Source organism: Cololabis saira, chromosome 13 (assembly GCF_033807715.1).
Source record: "Cololabis saira isolate AMF1-May2022 chromosome 13, fColSai1.1, whole genome shotgun sequence".
Lineage (NCBI taxonomy): Eukaryota > Metazoa > Chordata > Actinopteri > Beloniformes > Belonidae > Cololabis > Cololabis saira.
In genome coordinates, this window is record NC_084599.1 from 13,077,058 (window position 1) to 13,096,159 (window position 19,102).

At 40.9% G+C, this 19,102-nt stretch overlaps 1 protein-coding gene across 1 annotated transcript in view; it reads left to right on the top strand.

Moving 5' to 3' along the window:
• ncanb (neurocan b) overlaps window positions 1-19,102 on the top strand; it is a 181,224-nt gene that overhangs the window by 121,601 nt on the left and 40,521 nt on the right. The window contains exon 11 of the mRNA XM_061737766.1: window positions 17,430-17,543. Coding sequence (XP_061593750.1) covers window positions 17,430-17,543 — 114 coding nt within the window. The remainder of the gene's footprint in view (window positions 1-17,429; window positions 17,544-19,102) is intronic.

Genomic DNA, 19,102 nt, shown 5'->3' on the forward strand with positions numbered 1-19,102 from the left:
GGATCAGGGAGAGAAGCCATCTGCCTCGACCTGTTTAGGTTTGAAAGGACAGGAAAGAGGCGAGAACAACAACAGATCAGGAACACCTACTGGGAAGGAGGAACGCAGGTTGATAACAACAAACAGTCAAGACAGTTGCCAAATTTCCGAGAGTTAGATGTCTAAATAAGTGCACCCCACAAATGACGGCATCAGAAGCTGCAGATGTAGTAGTTAAGTTTATCTTTTCACATTTATCCTAGAAATTTGTCCTTGACAACTTTAATTAGCACTCTTTTTTCCTTAAATATCATCAAAATATTTGTATTTTATTTAAATATTTATATTTAAAAAAACTGAATTAAATAATTTCATCATCAACATTTTTATTTAAAATATTATATTTAAACAGACAAAAACTGGACTATGTTATCCCTGCCTCTATGAATGCTTAAAATAATCTAGTCAAAGCTTTTTAGTTATGTACATGCACGTCATTTAAAAAAAAAAATTCTACTTATTTGTTTATTTATGCACACATTTTCATGTCAAATTATGCTAAACGGACCGTTTATAGACTCACACTGAATAAAACAATAATTCAAATAATCCAGTAAAAATATAAACAAATACTTGGAACTTGGAAACAACAGATGACAATACAACCTAAATCCAGCATTCACATCATTCCAGAGGGGCCTCCAGATCCTGGTTAACAGACTAACGTCCTTCAGATTTTTTTCATAATATAGGTGCCAGTTTTTAGTTGCCATAGAGGAACTGTGTGGTTGCTATGCCTGTTTATCAATGAAGTTCTTCCTTTGTTCTTTCTTGTATACTCAATCAACTAAATCAAATTATTTTCTTTGCAGCAGCTATCACTGCTCTATTCAAATCTGGTCTCTTGTGAGGAAAACGCATTAACCTGCCTGGTCTATCCATGAGTGCGGGTCAAATCATCACAGGGATTCTGAATAGAGGAAGAGTTTGGAAAATGATTCATGGTCAATTGCTATCTGCTCTTCTGAAAGACCTTGGTTAGCCTGTCAATCAGTGAGTCGGGAAAAAGATGGAGAATGGGCAAGTAAACAATTTAAGGCTGAGGATCTTCCGTTGTAAATGACAATTCATTCTTAGTAACACAAAAAGTCTGTGTTTTTGTCATGGCTGTTGACAGCAGATTCAACTAAAGATTTTGCACACACAGCATGTCCATAAAATTTCAAACTCAGCATGAGTTGTGAGGTCAAGATGGTGAATGATCTTGTTAAATGAAGGAAATTGTTTGGTAACACTTCATTTTTTCCGTCTTTTGACCTTTGTCCTGGTTGCCCTGCAACTTTTTTTCTTGTGGCAACATGCATTTCCTTTTTCACTTTTTTCAGTGAGTTACATGATGAATTAGACAAGACAACGCTACAAATACCTTGAAACTTGTCTTATATCAGCCTTTCTCCTTCGATCTTCAAAAACATCTAAAGCATATCAGTCAGAAACAACGACCTGAGTAGATGCCACATGTCTAGAAGGTGCACACAGATGCAGAACACCAACCAGTCTTAACACACTGCAAGCTGACTGGATAAAAACACTATGGCGAACCTAAATAGAAATAGAATGTAATTATTGTAAAGGGTTTTAATTCAATATTTAAATGACAGTAGTGCTCATTTGTTGATTTAGTGTCCATATGCTCCTTCCAGATTGGATTCCAGTAACTTATTGTAATTAAGTTTAAATGGGGAAACAAAAGACTGCACATAAGCAGCAATGTTGCCCTCACAAAAATCGTTTAAGAGAGCCATTTAGAGCACCATCAGTGATGAGTGTGTGTTCATGCACATGGCATGGATAACTCGCACGTCTGTAAATACACCCTCAACAATGAGTTATATTTACATTGTCTTTTCCAGCAAAAGCTTGCTTATTTCAGTAAGACAAATCATATGTGGCTGTGTATTGACATTCTGAGTTCTGATCTGCCTATTTGAGGTCCAGATTTGTAATATCTTTATGCCGTTGTAAATATGTCCTTGTCTCGGTTTTAGATATATCTCTGGCATAAAAATGATAAGATAACTAGCATTTAACTATTGGTCTTTTTACTTTTTTTACTTACATAACTGGTTCATAAAGCACTGGATTCTCAAACAAAGAAGATGATAACATAGTCACAGTTAGTAGGAAAACTTTTAGGTAACTTTAAGCAAAATAAATTGGACAGGAAAATCTTCTACAGCATATTTTTCTTTTCCTTTTTTTCTTTCTTGGCAGGAAAAGCGCACCTTTTTTTCCACCTCCCCACACACTCTGGCCTCACTTCCAATCAAGCTGATTAAATCAGTTATCTCTCCCCTACTTGCTCTGTATCACTTCTTCTCCCCAACATATGTGATTTTTCTTTTCCTTATTTATTTTTTAAACACATCTTTCTTTCTTCACTTTGATGCTTTTTCTCTTTATTAATCATCATTTTATAGTTCTATATGGCTTCCTAATGACATTCCTTCCAACACCAATTCTTCTTTTTCTCAGTTCATGATCTCTCTGGCTTCCTCTCTCCCTCCCTCCATCACGTTGTTATTTGGCGAGAGCAAGAGTAAAGGGGTGCATTGAAACCTCTCTGCAGAGGAGAGCTCGGGCTGACATCGAGCCCGAGGCCCACTCAGCATGTCTCCCAAATAACACATTTCATTTCCTGCCACACATCTTCACTCTCCTCCAAACCTTAACCTCTCCACCCACTTCTTTCTTTCTGGCTTTGGGCCCATATCGCTTGCAGAAAGGCCAGAACAACAGAAACGTTTCTGTATTTTGTACTGAAACGTATTTAAACTCACTCACCACCAGCACACCTGTTTTGGTCAGTCATATAAAAATGATGAGCCCAAGACTGTATGAAGAACTAATGCATAACTTATACTCAAGGAGGCCACGAGAAACACCCCTGCTGGGTTTCTGTATTAACCATTCATCCTTTGGGACCTGCTCCTCTCATATCACACCATGTGATTGAATCTGAAAGATTCATGAGTTTGAAGCTATTAATATCAGTGGCCTATACCCACCTCACCAAAGTGTCCATAGATCTGAGCAATGAGGTCAAAGAGGATGCAAAAGAGAGGGGCAGGATGTGGCTGGCTAACTGCAGTGGATGTTAGACCACATTCTCAGATATTTGACAGATTCTGGGAATTAGATGATTTTTGTTAACAACTGTGAGAAATAACTTTTTCAGTGACTTGTACTGCCATGGCGCTTCCTTCAGGACAGCTGATCCATTCCTTCATCAATTAATAAACATGCAATATGTATGCATTTGGTTAATTTCCGTGGTTTTAACTGCTGTTTAAACCACTGAAATCTTCAATGTTTTCCTTCAATGTCACACAGCAAGTTTGCCAATACTAAGGCTGGAAGACTGTACGATCTACATGCCGCTAAAGGAAGCCAATAATCTTTCAACTATGTCAAACTGGAAATTACATTTTTACACGAAAGTCAAGTCCCTTTGAGCTGCATTAAATAAGGTTCGTAGGACTTTCCCGTGCAACGGCAGCAGCCGACACTGGTATAACAACAAATAATACAGTTACATGCCATGCATGAGGCTAGATGAGACTGCGAATGTACGAATGACGTGGATTGTGTGATTGATGAGTAGCAGTCTGTCACAGTTAGTCAGCAGCTGACAAACTCTTATAGGGCTATTATTGGCTGGCTCAGCCTGTACTGCCATGCCACATTAATTTTTCCATGCCACCAGATTCTGCAATCAGCATTACGATTGTCTGTGCCTTCAACCCCTGGCACCATGCATGCCGTATTCTCCCCAAATCACCTACAAATGCTGTAGTGCTGATTGGAACTGCTGGGCCTGCAGCTACCCCAGGTGGAAATCCACATTCAGTAGACTCATGCAAAAAATAAGTAATGCAATAACACAATTAAAAACTCCATAAATATACACATCCATCCCATCTATCGAACCCACTTATTCCTATTCAGGGCCATGCGGTAAGATACACACACACATGCAAATCTCATGGAAATACACTGCAACTGAAACAGAACCTTAAGCACATATGGAGTGACATTACAGGATGAGAGATGCCTGCATGACTTCATTTCCCATTTTTCAGTGAGAGTGGACAGTCTTTCCTCACTCCTTAGGACAAAAATATGCTAAGGACAAACTGGCCGCAGAGTGAATGAGAATGAGCTTCAAAGCGTGTGTGCATCCGTGCGTGTGTGAGTTTGTGAATGCGTTTTCAGAGCAGCAAGTGGTATCTTTTTTTCATATAAATACATTTGCAGATTAATGAGCTGCTGGGCAAGTTGCCAAGACTCACCTCTTTCCTTTTTATAGTTTACCTTCTCTTCCTTTCCATCAGACACGGACACACCATCACCTTGAAATACCTCATCTTTTGAGCTCCCTTTTTGTAATTTACTCATCAGCTGGAGTGCAGCTGAGCGTATGAGGCTGACATGTGTTTGATTTAGTTCAGTGTGTGTATGTGTCTGTGTCTTGGTGTCTGCGTCGGAACGAGGGCAGCAATGACTCTGCAGACGCCGGGCGACGGCTGTAGTAGGAGGAGGCGAATCATATAAAGGCTGCCCACTTTGAAAGCGGGACACGCTGATTTCCCATGAAGACCAGAAGGGGCCTCATCAGTGATCCAGAAACCGTCACACAGAAAACACACGTACAGACGGACAAATACCTGTTCATCCATGGAAAAGTGCACAAATAGAAAATGTTTGCAACCCCATCCCCCTTTATTTATTTCCCTCTTTTTAACCCACTAGACTTCAGCGTAATGTGCTTCAGATCACTTCTCTTTTTGGTGTAGCAAATTACCCACAAAGGCAGTGAAGAAGAAAATGATAAATAACAAATAATTGCACTGTGTTATGCTCCACTGCTGACTGTCTCCGTCAGTAGTGGAGAATGAAATGGCCAGCAGCAAGCGTAGATTAGACGAAACTCCAGATAATGTGTGAAGCCAGAGGGGTGCAAATTCCTGTAGGCGCTGATATGTCTGAAGGGTGGCCGAAAGAAAACAGGAGATGGGAAGAAAAGATGCAGGGGGTCATGCAGAGGAGCTCAGTTGGTGGTCACTAACCCTTACTGGGTGAGAAGAGAGATCTGTGTCAGGGTGGCGATGCAGAGCTTCACGGGGTTCACCAGAGGCAAAGCCCATTGGAGGGTTGTAAATATATGCAATAAGATGTCTACATGTGTCTGCTATATTTTAGCAGATCCATTCATTCCCCATGTCAGCGACTCATCTTGTGTTAATTTATTCAAATGTTGTGAGCCTTGGGCTCTGCTGGAGGTCTGTGATCTCAGGAACTGTCATGTTTTCTCAGATCGCTCACTCATCATCACTCAAGCAGTCGGCGGTAACACAACCCTGTCTCTCTGAAATTAATCATGAAATCTGACTCGAGCGCTGCAAAAAATGTTACTCGATCACATAACTGACAGTTTATAGACATGGTGGAAGTGACACTTTAAAATGGTAACTGTTGATTTTAACTGTTATTTCAAAATCATTATTTTAAAAGATCTCATCTGTTTTCACAGTATGCTGCATCATGCATTTGCCTTCTCATAGCAACAGGATGCTTCATAGCTACAGCGACATTAAGGGTGCAGAGTTTCCATTTACTTTATTGCTGCAGAGCACATGATGGCACATTTTGTTGCTTTTATTTTTCACTTTGCTTTTCCGAACTGACACCTCCAGATTTTACAACAAGTTATTTCCTGTCTGCTTTCCATGTTGCTCATTTAGCTGCATCTTTTATTGGCATACCCACTTTCAAATACTGATTATTTATAAGTAAACTGTTGGGTTCTCCATATGACAGTAAATAAAAGTAAAAAACAGTGTTCTGCTTTGGCCAACAGTCCTGAGAAAGAAATATAATTATTCATAACTGCGGTAATGGGCTTCATTCCAGAGTTGTGGTAAAACAAAGGGAAAACAGCTGAACTCTACATACTGCATGTCTGCACATGTAAACACATCAAGACTGTACGTTGCACTGTGGACACTGAGGACACATGGTCCAAAGTGGTCCAACTGATGGTTTTATTTTTTTTTACCTCATTTTCATGGTAGCAGTCCAGAGATGTGGAAATAAAAACAGCAAAAGACAAGCGAGAGATCAAGCAAAGAAGCATGAAAGAGCGAAAGTGATTGAGAGGATAAAATCCTTGAATAGGCCTGAGTTTCAGGTTGACTATCAGATCAGATCTCTACACTAAGTAAATTAAATAATAAAACAAAAAAGGGAAATATGTATTCCTTAAGATTAGCCCACTTTTTGATTCAAGACCTGTATCTTTATAGAAATAGATTTAAAAAGAAAAATCAACATCACCCCTCCCTTCAGAAATATATCCTTATATAAACTAACTGTTACTGATTAATTGATACTGCCAGGACTATGGAAAAAAAAAGAAAGATAATTTCACTATTACCTCTTGCCAGAAATAACGACAGGAGGCAGAGAATAGCCTGTCATCCGCCCCTCTGGGGAACTGCTCTACTTAAACTTATCTTTTTTTTTTTTTTTAAGTGTACACAGTCAGTGAAGTGAGGACAGAGATGGAAGTAAGCAAAGAGGGATAATAGGAAAGACAGAGCAAGACTATGAAAGACATAAAGGAAAGGAGATGTGGAAAAATCTGAGAAAAAGAAGGGAGATAAAAGAGATGAAGATGTTGTGCTGCGTTCAGGTGAGTGATCACACCCTGGGTGTCACAGGCAGAGATCAGAGCCAACACGCCTGGGGGGACACTGCTGCTGCTAACACCAGCAGCCTTCAGGGGAGACCATAAACCTTCCTAACTCAAAGGAAATTTGCCCGGTAAGGCCTTGGAGGATGAGGGAGGATGAAGTTCCCATTTACAGACCTCAGGAGGGAAGAAGCAAAATATAGAATGTATTGTCAGAATTGTAAAATGACTTCTGAAAGATAGGAAGCCAGTTTTATTTTTTATTTGTTTAAGTAACAATAGAAAACTATGATTCCCTGGTATTGTTCTGCTGGTGTTTTAACACCCTGCATTTCTCCAGTTTTCACTGCACTGAAATAGCCGGCGTTTGTACGATACCATCAGCAGTGTGGCAGCTTGGCATCTTTTTCCTGGCCACCGGCTCCCTCCCGCACAAAAACAGAAACGGACATTGAAGACAGAGCCAGCAAACACACACACACACACATGCGCACACCAGGCATCAGTGAGCAGAGTCAGCCTGTCAGAAGTGAAGGCTAGCAGAGCGATGTGAGGTGTTGTGACGCTTTACCTCATTACATTTTCCCTGGCCGTTATGATTGTAGCAGCACTTCTGTCAACCGAAGTGCACACCTGTCTGAAACACACACACACACACACGCACGCGCGCGCGCACGCACGCACGCACACGCACACGCACACACAAGCATAGTTCTACATCCACATTATTCACTGAGACAAATTTGTTGCTGCTTTTATGCTGCTTTGGGATTTTTTGGGGGGATTTTTTTTATTCTTCAAAACACACGCGTGAATCAGATTTTATAGACTTACTTTTCCCATTTCTACAAGTAAAGCTGGTGCACCCATGGATGTGATTTGAATCCCAGTCAGCACACATGTCTTTACCCATCATTTTCAAGGTTTACTGTAATTGTGGTTCCAGTCAAGTAAGCTCATCCGTAGATCTTAACCAAGTACTGTAAAGGAGATGAATTATTTTCACCAGGAACACGGGATAGAAAACTTTTCCCCAGTCTGTGGGTCCTCTGATAGGCTGATCAATGGTGCACTGAGCTCCCAGGGGTGCAGCACAGAGCCTTGGGCTGTACCAGAGCTGTTGTGTCATCTCCGTTTCCTCTTTTCCCTACTGATTCCAATTCCTTTGTAATCCACCCATGCCCCAGCACAATTTATTGCCCTGGAGTCTATATCACAACCTGAGCCCACACAACCAACATAAACACTGAGATAAACACACAATCCCAGATGTTGGCAAACAGACTTGTACAGAATATTGACATACAGTATTTGTTGCGAATCCGCCTGTCCTATCTAATACGTATACCCATTTTTTACCTGTTTAGGGCTTTTGAAGATCTGCTGGAGCATATCCCAGCCCCCTTACACCCCGGATGGGTCACCAGTCCATCACAGGGCTACATATAGACAAAAAACTACACAACTTACTCCTACAATTTAGGATCGGAACGTGCAAACTCAGATAGATATTAGGTACTATAGGCATCTGTAAAGCCTATGCCTTGTGATCACTTGTTAATGTTAAAATGTTAATGGAGCTTTAAAGGAGCTTGAGACAGGATTTATGAAAAAAATTCGTATACGTTTTAAGTTTTCTAGTAATAATGTCAGATGAAGCGTTCCAAACCAAAAAGAATGAGCCCTCTAGCGTATCTCTCCTTTGCCTTGAACAGGCTGTGTGCTGCAAAATGTGCTGCAATTCTGGGCCCGAATTTCCCACGCTGTCCTGCGGATGTGATGTCACATGACGCTGCATGTGCGTTCTCCCCGTTCTCCCGTGCCGGCTTCGCTGTTGGCTGCAGTACCCCCAACGGCCGTCGTGGCGAAGGGTGGCGCTAGAGAGTCTCATTTCTTAAAAGGAGCCTCATGCTCCTTTAAGTTGGTGTCTTCCGAAGAAAAATAAGTCTGAAATAAATCCAAAAAATAAACAGGGACAAGACAAGAGAGCAATTTGTTCCTCAGAAAAGCTCATCTGGCACTCACACATGTACGGAGTCACATATCAAGTGTTTGTTTGAACCTGTGAGTGTCCACTTTATGTGCAATGTCACCCGGTAACAAGAATACAAGTGTTTAATGATTCTGTCCTGCAGCCTCACACAAACTCCTTACAGACAATAGCGTATATGCTCTGGGGTAAAAAAGGAAAGCACACACACACAGACACACACATTTTATGCGTCCATATTCTCACAAAGAATTACCGCCGCTAACACAACAGAACATGGTCCATTGAGCGTTCATGCTGTTTGGAAGAGCGGCCGTTCAATAGAAAGGTATCCATCTTTGTAGAAGGCCATGGAAATGTCAATGCCCCTCAGCAAACTAAAGGAAGTCAATCATCCGAGGAAAATGAAAACACAAAAAAAGCCTTTTCAGCGGGAACCTTTGTGTGACAAACATTTCCATTTCAAAGCCTTCATTTGGCAAGATGTCATGTCGATTCAATTTTACATAACAGTTTTGGTAGCAATTAAGGGAACGCAGAAAGGGTGGCCAGATCTGTCAGAGCTACGGACGGATGGGGTGGGGGGGCTGTGACACCGAGCCTGATTGCTAACTGTATGAGTCTCAGATGTAATTGGGAGGGTTTGTCTTGATGAATATGTTTTCGCCGGGACCCTTGCCAAGAAAAATCCTCCTCTTTGGTATTAATGTCATCTGTTTATGCCCACCATAGCACCTTGTCAGATGTGAGGTCTTCGGGTGGCATTTACCGGTTCAAAGGTTCTCTGTGTAATTGATCAGGCTGCTGTTTGATCTGTACTGCTGGCATTTAGTCCCATGCAGGAAAAAAATGAAAACGTTTTCCCATCTGTCTGGCTTTCAAATACACGTGATTGCAACCAACGGAGGTTATTATTACATAATACATGAAACGCTCTCCTACGCCGCTCGATTGTGGAATCAGCATCACCAATTAGTCTAACATACATGTTTTTGAAGCAGGAACCAAATAGCTGTGAGGCAACAGGGCTAACCCCCATGCTGCGCTGTTTATATTATAGTTCAGGAAATTCCTTAGTTACCGATTGATGATAGTGCCAAAAAGCTGCTGCTGAAACTGGCACAACTAGTTCCGATACAAATATAAGCCAGGGATATATGAAATTAAAAAAAATGATGTAGTGAAGTTGTGTTAAAGCCAGTTAATTCCAGGACTTAACATGCTTCACGTGCTTCCCTCATTGATTTGTTTTACGTGATGCTTTACTCATTATTTGGAGTATTGGGAGAGCAAAACAGAACATTTTCAATAACACAGTCCACCAGATGACCAACAAGAGTCATTTAATTACAAAAAAAAGAGAAATGATTAAATAGGAAATCTTCTTGCATAAAAAAGTGAGCTCTGATTAAAAGCAGGTATCTAAAAGCTATAAAATTAATTTTAGAGTGCTATAAGGCTCAATTGTAGGGCTTACACTTTTTAATATCTATTCTGTCACTTGGCATCAATTTACACATCACACACTGTCATGTTTACTGTTGACCCAGGAAACCCAGATCATTGTTTTAACACTGTCTTCATTATAAAGTATTAGATAGCGGAACATGTTTTGATAACTCACTCAGGACAAATTGAAGTATTTGATGCTGGCAGTGGGGCCCAGCTGACTTTGACTTGAGAGGCGGAGTACACCCTGAAAAGGTCACCGGTCCATCACAGTTAACAGTCTATTACATTGTTGTAGAGGAATTTTGGTCCATTCTTCTTTCCAACCTTGGTTTAGTTCAATTAGGTTTTCCAGACATGTTTTCATCTTTTAGAGTCTCACTAAACTTTTTACTTGGATTAAGCTTGGCACTTTGACCTGACTCCTTGATTCTTTTCTTTTCCAGCCATTCTGTAGGTTTACTGTCGTACTTGGGTTCATTGCACTGTTACATGAAACAATGTTGGCCAAGCTTTTAAATCAGACAGATGGTCTCATCTGAAAACCTATAATGCTGTCGTATACAGAGGAGTTCATGGTTGTCTCAGTCACTGCTCGGTGACGAGGTCCTGTGGCCCCAGAACAAACCCAAATCATCTCCCCTCCACCACCGTGCTTGACTGTGTTTCATGTTTGCCAGATGTGGTGCTCTGCATCATGGCCAAACATTTCCACTTGGTCTCATTTGGTAAAAGAACACAGTTCCAGAAGCGCCGGGGTTTGTTCGTATAACGTTACGATCCGTCCCATAGGGCAATTATGTAAATTGGAGACTAAGGGCCCGATTTACTAAGATCCTAAATAAAGAGTACTAAATTGCGTGTGCACTGAAAAAGTTTGCGCGTGCTGTTGTTGTGTGTTTTGCGGGTGATCAACTAAGATTGCGTGCGCAATTGATAACAGGTGCAAACCTCAGTATTTAAATGAGGTGTTGCGCGTCTTACGGTTTGCGGCGCAAACTTTGCGCCATGGAGAGTGGATGGAAAGCAGGATATAGTTGCAAGCGCAAAATTAAATTTGACGAGTTGGAGTTATAGAGATATTAGTGGAAGAGGCAAATTGTTGTGCCGTATTCAGCACCCCTGCCGTGAAAAGCATTCCCTCTTATATTCAATGATAAGTAGACCAAGAAAAAAAACAACACACTTCACACAACACTTCAATATATTTATATATACACACTCACACAAACACATACTTAGGAGTTTATATTATATATATTTACAAATATTATGGAAGAAAACACAGTAAGCAGGCTATTAATTAATGACATCAATAACCATTCACCCGATTTTTTTTTTTTTACCCGAATCCATGAGCACATTTAAACATGAATCATTAACACAAAACTGGACGCTAAACAGAACATGGACAACAGAACACGGAATGAGAATATCATTTTTGTCAGACGAGGGGGTGCTTTTCACGGCAGGGGTGCTGAATACTGCACAACACCGGGGTATGACTGCAGAACAAGTATAGGCGCACAATGAGAAACACTTTTTTCTCCATGAAAACACGTGATTTATTTATTATCACAAATAAAAAAATGAATGTGCCTCCTGTGCCAACCTTTTGCTGAATAATACTCGATTTAACATTCAAATAAAATATTTCTCCTTTTGCATGTGGAGATTAGCACCTTCCTTTCGAACGTATTAAATACAGACGCAATCACAATCCCCGCAAAAACTTTCAGGCTTGGTAAATCTCATTGCGCGTGGTAAATGGAGCAATTTGCATCTTTCCCTCCCAGTAGTTAGCGATTTCTGCCGGGTACGCCCCATATTGATTATTCATCAGGGCAAAAGTACTAAATGAATTGCGTGTGCTATTTTGCGCATTTGAGAGACGCAGTCCTCTTTGCACGCTGTTAGTAGATCAGCTGGCACTTTGGTTTGCGGGTGCTGTCAAGTTTGCACACGTTTTTACACACGCAAACCTTTAGTAAATCGGGCCCTAAATACATACATGCAAAATGTTGTTTTTGTTTTTATTTTGTTTTTTTCTAATTGAAATAGACAAATGTTAAGAGTACTATAAAACCAGTGCCAAAAACCACACAGCCAACAGCAGCAACTTCATCCACATTGTTCCAGGTGCAGCCTCTATGACTTTCAGACATGCTCATGCACTGTATGAGTCCAGCACAGCCACCGTAAAGACACTGGGGATGTGGAGGGACCGAACAGCAACTTCACCAACCTAAGCTATGATATTCTTTCTAAAGACAAGAGGCTTTCTTCTTACTCTCTTTTTAGTTGGAATGTCACAAACTTAACATTTGACATGCTAACTCGCGGAGTCTAAATGTCACGTTTGGTTCGTTGCAGTTTCTCTGAGCGGTACATGATCTGAACTTGGAACATCCACTTCTGGGAAGACTGGCAGCTGCCGAGGATGTTTTCCATTTGTAAATGATCTTTCTCAACAGAGAATGATGGACTCCAAATTGTTTACAACCATGTCTTTTGCGCTTCCCAGATCCACATGTAAAACTTTAGATTTGAAGATGGTTTATTTGTCACAGTAGTTGTTGCGGTATGAACACTTGATAGGATGACAAGTAAAAAAGCAGGAAGAAAAGATTTGACCCTTGCAGCTGCACTGCTTTGCATTAACAGTATTTCATAGAAGTGAATGAGATCCATTTTATAAATCCATTCCTGAATAGCAACTTCCTGGGCTTTTTTACCCTTGATTTTCATATTGTGGCAGAGTTGCTAAAATAAAAAAGTTATAATGGTATGTTTTATTTCTTGCTACCGGCTGCTCAAATATCAATTCGCTTCTACAAGGCTTTATTGCCCCCTGAGCAGATTCACTTAGACTTTTCCTAGTTAAACCTGCAAGGATTCATGGGCGTGAAATTGTTCATTGTTAACAAGAAAGAACTGTATACTTTTTATTTGGCTTCAACATTTACAAGAATTATATTTGAGAATTGAAAGCATAAAATTACTTTTGAAAAAATGGTAAAAGGCCCCGACGGATGGTACAGAAAAAAGGAAAGAAAAAGAAATGAAAACATCAGTGAGGCTGGGCTGGATCAGGATTTATCTTGAACTGGTCGTAGTTCTGGTTGAGTTAACAGCTTATGAAAATGTATCTTGATGTATTGAACTCAGAAATAGTCTAATAAGTGATATGGTAGGCCGTTACCACAAGGCCTTTGCCCATCCGATTTCTCTGTCTGTTTCTTTCCCTTCTTGTGTTATATTTCATCTCATTTCAATTATTCAAACCATGGTTAAAGAGGCTACAGAAGATTACATATCTATTTGCAATCATGTATGTCCATGCAATCATCAATCACATCAGCTTTTCAAAATCATGCATCCTTTCTCCCCAGAGATTTCCTGTTGGAAGTTTGGCTGAAAGAGAAATCAGGAGAAGTTAACTTGTTTGCTGCTCGCAGATTTCACCACAGGGGCCAGCATCTGATTATCCCCCCATCCATTTTTCTGCCAGCACATAAGTGGAGTACCACTATCCGTGACTCCCTGGAGACTATGCCGATGGCCAGGGCTGGCTGGGTCATACTGGGCTGTGCGCCAGATGCACAGAAAAGAAGTACAAATATGCACACGCTGCCACCTGCTTAAGTCAGATGGTCTTCCCGTGGGGGTCAACCAGGCAGAGCACCCGCTGGGAAAACTTTAAGGTGACAGGCCGATGGGGCCCGCTGCACTCTGGTCCCCAACACACCGGTTTATGAGGGGAACTAATAACCCAGTGTAAACCAGATGCCTTAAAGGTATTGTGACATCATTTTTAACATGCTTTTAACACTATTAAAAGTCTTGGCCAACATCCCTCAAATGTGTCTAAAAGAGTGTAACAAGAAAAACTTCACTCTAGTACTCCATTCCTGGCTTTTTATTACAGTGTTTTTTTGCGCCGTGAAAAACGCTTCCTTTTCCCCCTTTCCTGTCAATCATTGCTCCGCTCCTCCTCCAAACCTCCTCCTCCTCCAGCCATACGCTCACAGCGGCGTCGGAGAGTTAAGCCGGGAGCGACAGGCGAAGCATGCACGGAAAAGCAGCAGGGCGAACCACAGCAAACAATCATAAAAATAAAGGCATGCAAGCAGCAGTGTCCCCTTATCTTAAGTCCAGTCAGTGGCCGCGGGTCTTCTTAGCAGTTGTCCTCCGGTGATTAGAACAGAAGAGGCTCTAAACAGCTCCGTGTTAAGCCTGATTTATGGTTCCGCGTTAAATCGACGCAGAGCCTACGCCGTAGGGTTCAGCGTACGGTGCGCGTCGCCGCGTAACCCTACGCCGTAAGCTCTGCGTCGGTGTAACGCGGAACCATAAATCAGCCTTTATGGTGCGCTGGAGAGGAGAGGAGGCAGGGAGCCGGGTGGAGGGGGCGGTGATTTAGCGGGTCGTTACGTAACGACCTGCCAGCAAACCACATGCGCCGTTTTTGCATAGTTATGCGGAAAATCCCAGAAAGCACACAATACACTGAATGTTAAAAGTTTGTTGTTTTTTGGGTGTAATTGATGTCAAGACACCCAACAAAACACAAAAAATCAAGAAAAATGTGTTTTTCATGTCACAATACCTTTAAAGGTTGTCTTGACTATGTAGTGCATATTGCAAGTAAGCTAGTTAATAAAAATAAGTACGCTAGAATCATTCATATCCTTTGACCATAACAGTCTGTATCTCCGTCCTCCATGTTGTCCCAATCATTACATTAAGGAGTGCGGTGAGACAGGAGATTAAGTCTGAAAATGAGCGTGGTAACTTTGATCCACCAGCATCTCTCATGAAACGAAACAAGAAGCCAGTAAATACAGTAACTGAACTCTGTGAGCAACTCAAGACATCGACAACTTTAACCTACAGTATAATAGTCACACCAGCATGTACACTGTAGTTCCCGATCATGTTCTCATTTCCAGGCTCACTCACTTTCTTTCATCAGTTTCATTTTGTTGGAGAGTAGTGTGCGTGTTTAGTCTTGGATTTGAATTTTACTTTAGTTTTTCTCCTACGTTTTATACACTGTGCCAAAATATTTAGCAACATGTGACACTTTTGTCCAATATATTGTGACCTTGGAAAGGTTCATACCTAACAGAATAACAAGTCTAAACTGTAGATGTTTACAAACATTTAGTTAATCCTTATGATTAAAAAAATAGATTTCTTTTGTTTTAAACTGGATCTGACCATTTTGTAAAAAAGACCACTGTCGTGTATGAATTTTTCCAGCTTCATCTTTTTGTCGATGATCTTAAAAGTGTGTCTTCAGTGGGAGCTTTACTAAATCCAGCGTTACAAGAAACCAGGTGCCCTTGGTCCCTGTGTGACAGGGTTTAATAATAGCAAACAAGTTTAGATTTTTTGTTTTTTTTTAAACAGCTGCCCTGCCGACCTGCAAATGTATTATGCTTCATTCATTAGCTGAATCTTCACAGATGTCAAAGTTCTGTAAAGGCTCGTAATTTACATTGTTTGCATTGTTGTTTGCACTGAAAGACAACTCATATATATTTCTAGCTGCTGTAATTAGAAAAACTGAGCTGGCCTTAGTTGTAGTGATATATACAGTAAGTCCCCTCTTTAACTTTGTGTTTTCATCAAACAGTATACATCTGATGTCTCTATGTCACGTCAAGTATTTTATGAATTAATGAACGAATGCATTAAGCACATAAATGATAATCACACAGGAAAAAAAGTCTAATTTCTGCTGTCCTTAACGTGGACCAACCAGTCACTTGATGTCAGATTGTCTGAAACATAAAGCTCATGTCTGTGGTGTAGAAACTGTTTAATCTTTGGCTGTCTGCTTTGTTATTTTATTCTCTTTATTTCTCCACCCTGACATGAGTCAGACGGGCAGAGACAGTTACACATGATATCCTTTTCAAGACTAAATCAAGCATACCAATCCGACCCCTCTGGCAGAGTCTCCTGCTGCAGCATCATATTCAGCTTTTGATATCAGCCTGCCTAAAGTGAGGCACCAACAATGAACCCATCATGCCATTTTCAGTAAACAAACTTATGCCTGGAGGCCTGCTGCCTGCAAAGTCACTGAAATCCTGCCCCAAAACTTGCCAACTTCGTAGCCTTGCAGTACCCTATCACCTCTCCTCTGTCTTTCTTCACCCACCCGTGTTTTTTCATCACATTGCCCTGTAACTGTTCTCCATCATGTTTTTGTGCATCTCCTTATTCCTGTATCTTCTATCAGTCTTCAGACTGTCTCTCCCCTCCCCCATGACCTCTTGGCACGGCCGCCGGGACTCTCAGTAGTTGTGATGGCAGAGAGTTGTACGATACCAGCTGCAGTTTTAATGATTTTAGCTCCAGGCCCAGATCAGCCTACGATATACAGTAACCATTTCTCAACAGAGGAGAACAGAGACCCTTCTGTGGAATATGTGTGAATGTGCACGCAGATATCTAAACTGAATATTCGAGGTAAGGGATTGTTGTGGAATATTCATCTGTTCAAGACGGTCTACGTCATTTAATGTTCATTTCTCTGCCTCTTTCTGTTGTTTCTTTTTTTTCTTTATTTCTTACCTCTGCTGTTTTTAAATGTTTTTTGATGTTTTTAAATGTTTTTTGATGTTTTTAAATGTGTTCTGCTGGTTTTATTTTTTAACGTGTTGTGTACGGCGACCTTGAGTGCCAAAAAAGGCGCCTTTGAATAACATTTATTATTATTATTATTAATACTGCAGATAATGACATGGATCTGCAAATATGCCTTGATGCTATTATCAATATGACTGATACATTTGAGTTGGTACAATTTGTTGAGGACGGAAGCTCATATTCAACTCAGTGTTTTCTCCCTCTCTAATCTCCATGTTTGTCTTTCTATCTACTTTCACTCCACTGCATATATGCACCTCCTCATTCGTGCTGCACAGGTTCGACAGCAGACCTGCAGCACGTCCTGCAGACACATTGCAATTAGCATCATGCGCCTCAATGCATCCCGAAACGCTCAGTGATGAAGTTCAATCAATTCACCTTAATTATAACTTTCACAGAAACACCTCTAATCTCTGAAAAACTTTGATCTCCCAGGGTTTTTTTAAGTAACAAGCTGTGGCAGGCAGCTTAAAAATTAGCTGTTTGGAAAGTGGTGTGTGTGTGTGCGTGTGCGTGTGTGCGTGTGCGTGCGCGTGTGTGTGTGTTATCAATCTTGGCTCACACATCCCTTTCTTCGCTGTGTCCCTGCAGACATTGATGACTGCCAGTCCAATCCGTGCCAGAATGGAGGAACCTGCATCGATGAGATCAACTCCTTTGTGTGTCTTTGTCTACCGAGCTACGGTGGAGCTACTTGTGAAAAAGGTAACAACACAGGAGAAAAACACTGCTTTCTCATTTTAGTCTACGTTTTGTGTGTGTGTGTGTGTGTGTGTGTGTGTGTGTGTGTGTGTGTGTGTGTGTGTGTGTGTGTGTGTGCGTGTGCGTGTGTGTGTGTTATAAAAAGTACAAGAAAAAAATAAGTTTGGGGACAGGGTAGATGATGGAGGATGAGGAAATAATTGGGAGTAGAATGTGAGAATATCGCAAAAGGAGTAAAGAAAGAAGACAGGGCAGTGAAGGAAAATAGATGAATATCATAGAGAGGCAGGGTGACAGGAAGGTGGGGAGAAGATAAAGAGAGTGGGGAACATGAAGAGGTGATGATGAGGATGTACTGAAAAAAATGTGGTAAAAAACTGGATTTTCGAAGGTAGTTAATGAGGATGCTAAAAAGAGACAGAGACAGCAAGGAAGAGGGGGTTGGTGCAAACACAGACAAAGAGGTGGAGGATGAAGAAGGAGAGGGGAGCCATATGGAATAATATATTGAGATAATATACATAACACCTGCGTCCAGCCGGTTTTGTCTCTTATTATGGGAATTCCCATGTGAAAAGGGGGTCGTGTTCACCAACTGCATGTTACAAGGAAACACGGCCGACATGTTGACGCTGAACCCCACTGAGGAATACCCACAGCTGCTGTGTATGCCGGGGCTCACTCCGCATGGATATTCACCCTCATTCAGTGCTCCTGTTCCACAGTTTCTACAAAACGTGTCCGGTTTTATGATGCAAGAGAAAAGAAGGCCTTCTCAAGTTGGCAGTTGGAAAAGTTGGAAAACACAAACAGAGGATAAAAGAAGAAAAGATCAGGCGCATCATATGTCACACGCCTCATTATAATCTCTCAGTATGTACTGCAGCCAGAAACATTAAACAAATCTATGGCAACCTAACTGCTAAAAATGTTTGTATGCTACAAAAATAGCTCGTCTATTAAAAATAGTCTATAAATTTCCAGGGAATTGACAGAAAAAGACACAGTAGTAGGTCTGCAACTTGACTCAGAATCATAGCATTTTTCAATATTTCTCTTTTTCATAATAATAACTAGATTTGTTCAAATGATACACAGCAAAAAGAAGAGCTAAAAGGTGATGTGACTATGTGCTATGCTTCCAATTTATGCATTGATATTGGGGAAGAAAATCCACACTGTGAGGGTTTGAAAATCCCTTATATTAGAGATTTAGTATAAATGTAATGAAACTGTGACCTTGGAGTTTGTTTTGATGATGTGAATGTCCTCAAACATGATGTTTGAAAGAGCGAAACTTGGAAAAATGAAAAGCAAGAAGTGTGGAATTTTAGGAAGAGGAACATTATTAAGAAATGAGAATGAAGAGACAAATGACACCAGGAAATTCTGCTGGTCCAGATAGGTCCAGTTTTATTTATGGCTACGGATGTCACAGGTGCGTTTTTCTGCCATAGCTTGACATCATCTGGTACTTGGTACTACATCATCTGGAAGGCAGAGCCATCAATGCTTGACTGACAGGGTGAAAATGAAGCTTGCTTAAGAAAGAAATGTTAAAA